The sequence below is a fragment of the Dipodomys ordii genome, unplaced genomic scaffold, assembly GCF_000151885.1.
Source record: "Dipodomys ordii isolate 6190 unplaced genomic scaffold, Dord_2.0 Scaffold128, whole genome shotgun sequence".
Taxonomy (NCBI): Eukaryota; Metazoa; Chordata; class Mammalia; order Rodentia; family Heteromyidae; genus Dipodomys; species Dipodomys ordii.
The window spans coordinates 946,076-948,171 of NW_012267344.1; the positions used below are offsets into that span (position 1 = coordinate 946,076).

The following is a 2,096-nucleotide window of genomic DNA, read 5'->3' on the forward strand; positions in this document are numbered from 1 at the left end:
CTCCTTTTTCTTCTTCTGATTTTAAGAATTCTTGCATGCACATAATTAACTGAGCTAGCCAGGACCCTAATCTAAATGTAAAAATCATTCTGTTTCGTATACAACTCCAGGAAGGAATTTTCCACTGTATAATCAGCTGACAGCGAGCTCAAGTGTGAAATTTTTATGGTGGCATCTACAGGGGTTGCCTGGGGAGGTGAAGATTTTTTGAATTATTTTCATTCCAAGGATCTGATTTTATGGGAAAGTCTGACCTATTGTGACTTTTGAATATGAGGGTCTGCTGGGAAGAAAAAGAGGAAAAAGCTTGACAGTTCCCCTACCCTCGGCATTCTGGAAGATGGTGGAATCTTTCACAAATGCAACGTCTCCTGACTTCTCCACCAGGCACCTAAAATATATCCACAAAAAAAAAAAAAGGAAAATAAAAATCACAAGACAAAGAGAATCTATTAGACTTCTGCTTAAAAAAAGGAAAGTTTGTTAGATTCATTTCAGAAACTGTAACGTGTGAGTGAGCCCAGAAATGATGAAAGTCTTTCCAGGAATTCAAAGCTTGAACAATAATAAGATTAGGGGCTGGGAAGGTGGCTTCGTGGTAGAGTGCTTGCCTAGCATGCATGAAGCCCTGGGTTCCATTCCTCAGCACCACATACACAGAAAAAGCTGCAGGTGGCGCTGTGGCTCAAGTGGTAGAGAGCTAGACTTGAACAGCAACAACAACAAAATCTCAGGGACAGTGCCCACAACCTGAGTTCAAGCCCCAGGACTGGCCAAAAAACCACCACCAACAACAACAAAAATTGGAAGTGGAGCTGTGCCTCAAGTGGTAGAATATCAGCCTTTAGTAAAAAAAAAAAAAGCTAAGGGACAGCACCCAGGCTCTGAGCTCAAGCCCTAGTACCAGAAACAAAGTCTGTTTAATTATGTGTGTGTGTGTGCAAATCAATCAGAGTAGTGAAAAATTTAATATCGCCAAGCTAAGAAGCAAAGACAAGCACACACACTCACATATACACACACAAACATGCATATATACAAGTGTATATACACACACATATATGTGTATTATATTATATATAATTAATAATTATAATATATGCTATATATTATATATTTTATGGCTTATGAGTTCTATATATTATATATCTATGTTTTATAGGTTTACAGCCTTAAATAAAAATCCCTTAGGCCTACGGTACCCCCAATATTCTTCAAGATGAAGGCCGAGGCCTGGTACTGAGAACTTTCAGGTCTCGACTTACCTCAAAGCCCCAGTGTAGCCGAAATATCTCTCACTGCTGTTAGCTGCACATTTATGCTGGCCCATCTCATCCCCGACACACAGAGCACAGAGACTGGATGTCGGCTCAGACCCAGGGGCACAGCTTTGACTAAAGAATTCACCTGGAGGGAAGGAAACAATGAAGATAAAGGCCTGGCTAATCCAAGCCATGGGGCCTGTCGGTCCATCTGTGTCTGCAGGTGACGCAGATGGATTTCACTTCTGAAACCTACCAGACATCAGAAAGAGTTCAGATTCTAGACGTCCATGGGGGCAAGCGAAGGCTAGAGAGAGTTGCAACTGTACAACTTCAGAGTCAGAGTCCTGACCTCCTTGGCCTAGTCCTACAGGCTCAATTGAGGACCATGTTGAGCGTCTACAGAAGAACATACTGCAAATCTACTCCAGGATCTGATTTCTCTATCTATCTATCTATCTATCTATCTATCTATCTATCTATCTATCTATCTATCTATCTATCTATCTATCTACCTACCTACCTACCTATGTATCTATTGTTGCCAATCTTGGGCCTTCAACTCAGGAGCCTCGGCTCTGTCTCTAAGTTTTTGCTTTTGTTTTTGTTTTCTGCTCAAGGCTAGTGCCCTACCATCTGAGCCACAGGTCCATTTGCAGCTATTTTGGTGAATAATTAGGGATAAAGAGTCTCATGGAGTCTGGTGTTAGTGGCTCACGCCTGTCATCCCAGCTACTCAGGAGGCTGAGATCTGAGGATCATGGTTCAAAGCCAGCCCAGGCAGGAAAATCTGTGAGACTCTTATTTCCAATAAGCCACCAGGAAACCGGAAGT

At 42.0% G+C, this 2,096-nt stretch overlaps 1 protein-coding gene across 1 annotated transcript in view; it reads right to left on the reverse strand.

Annotated features, from left to right (window-relative positions):
- Positions 1 to 2,096, reverse strand: part of Ltf (lactotransferrin) — a 14,169-nt gene that overhangs the window by 3,225 nt on the left and 8,848 nt on the right. Inside the window, exons 8-9 of the mRNA XM_013030218.1 lie at positions 1,266 to 1,407; positions 324 to 391 (exon numbers count right to left, since the gene is read on the reverse strand). Coding sequence (XP_012885672.1) covers positions 324 to 391; positions 1,266 to 1,407 — 210 coding nt within the window. The remainder of the gene's footprint in view (positions 1 to 323; positions 392 to 1,265; positions 1,408 to 2,096) is intronic.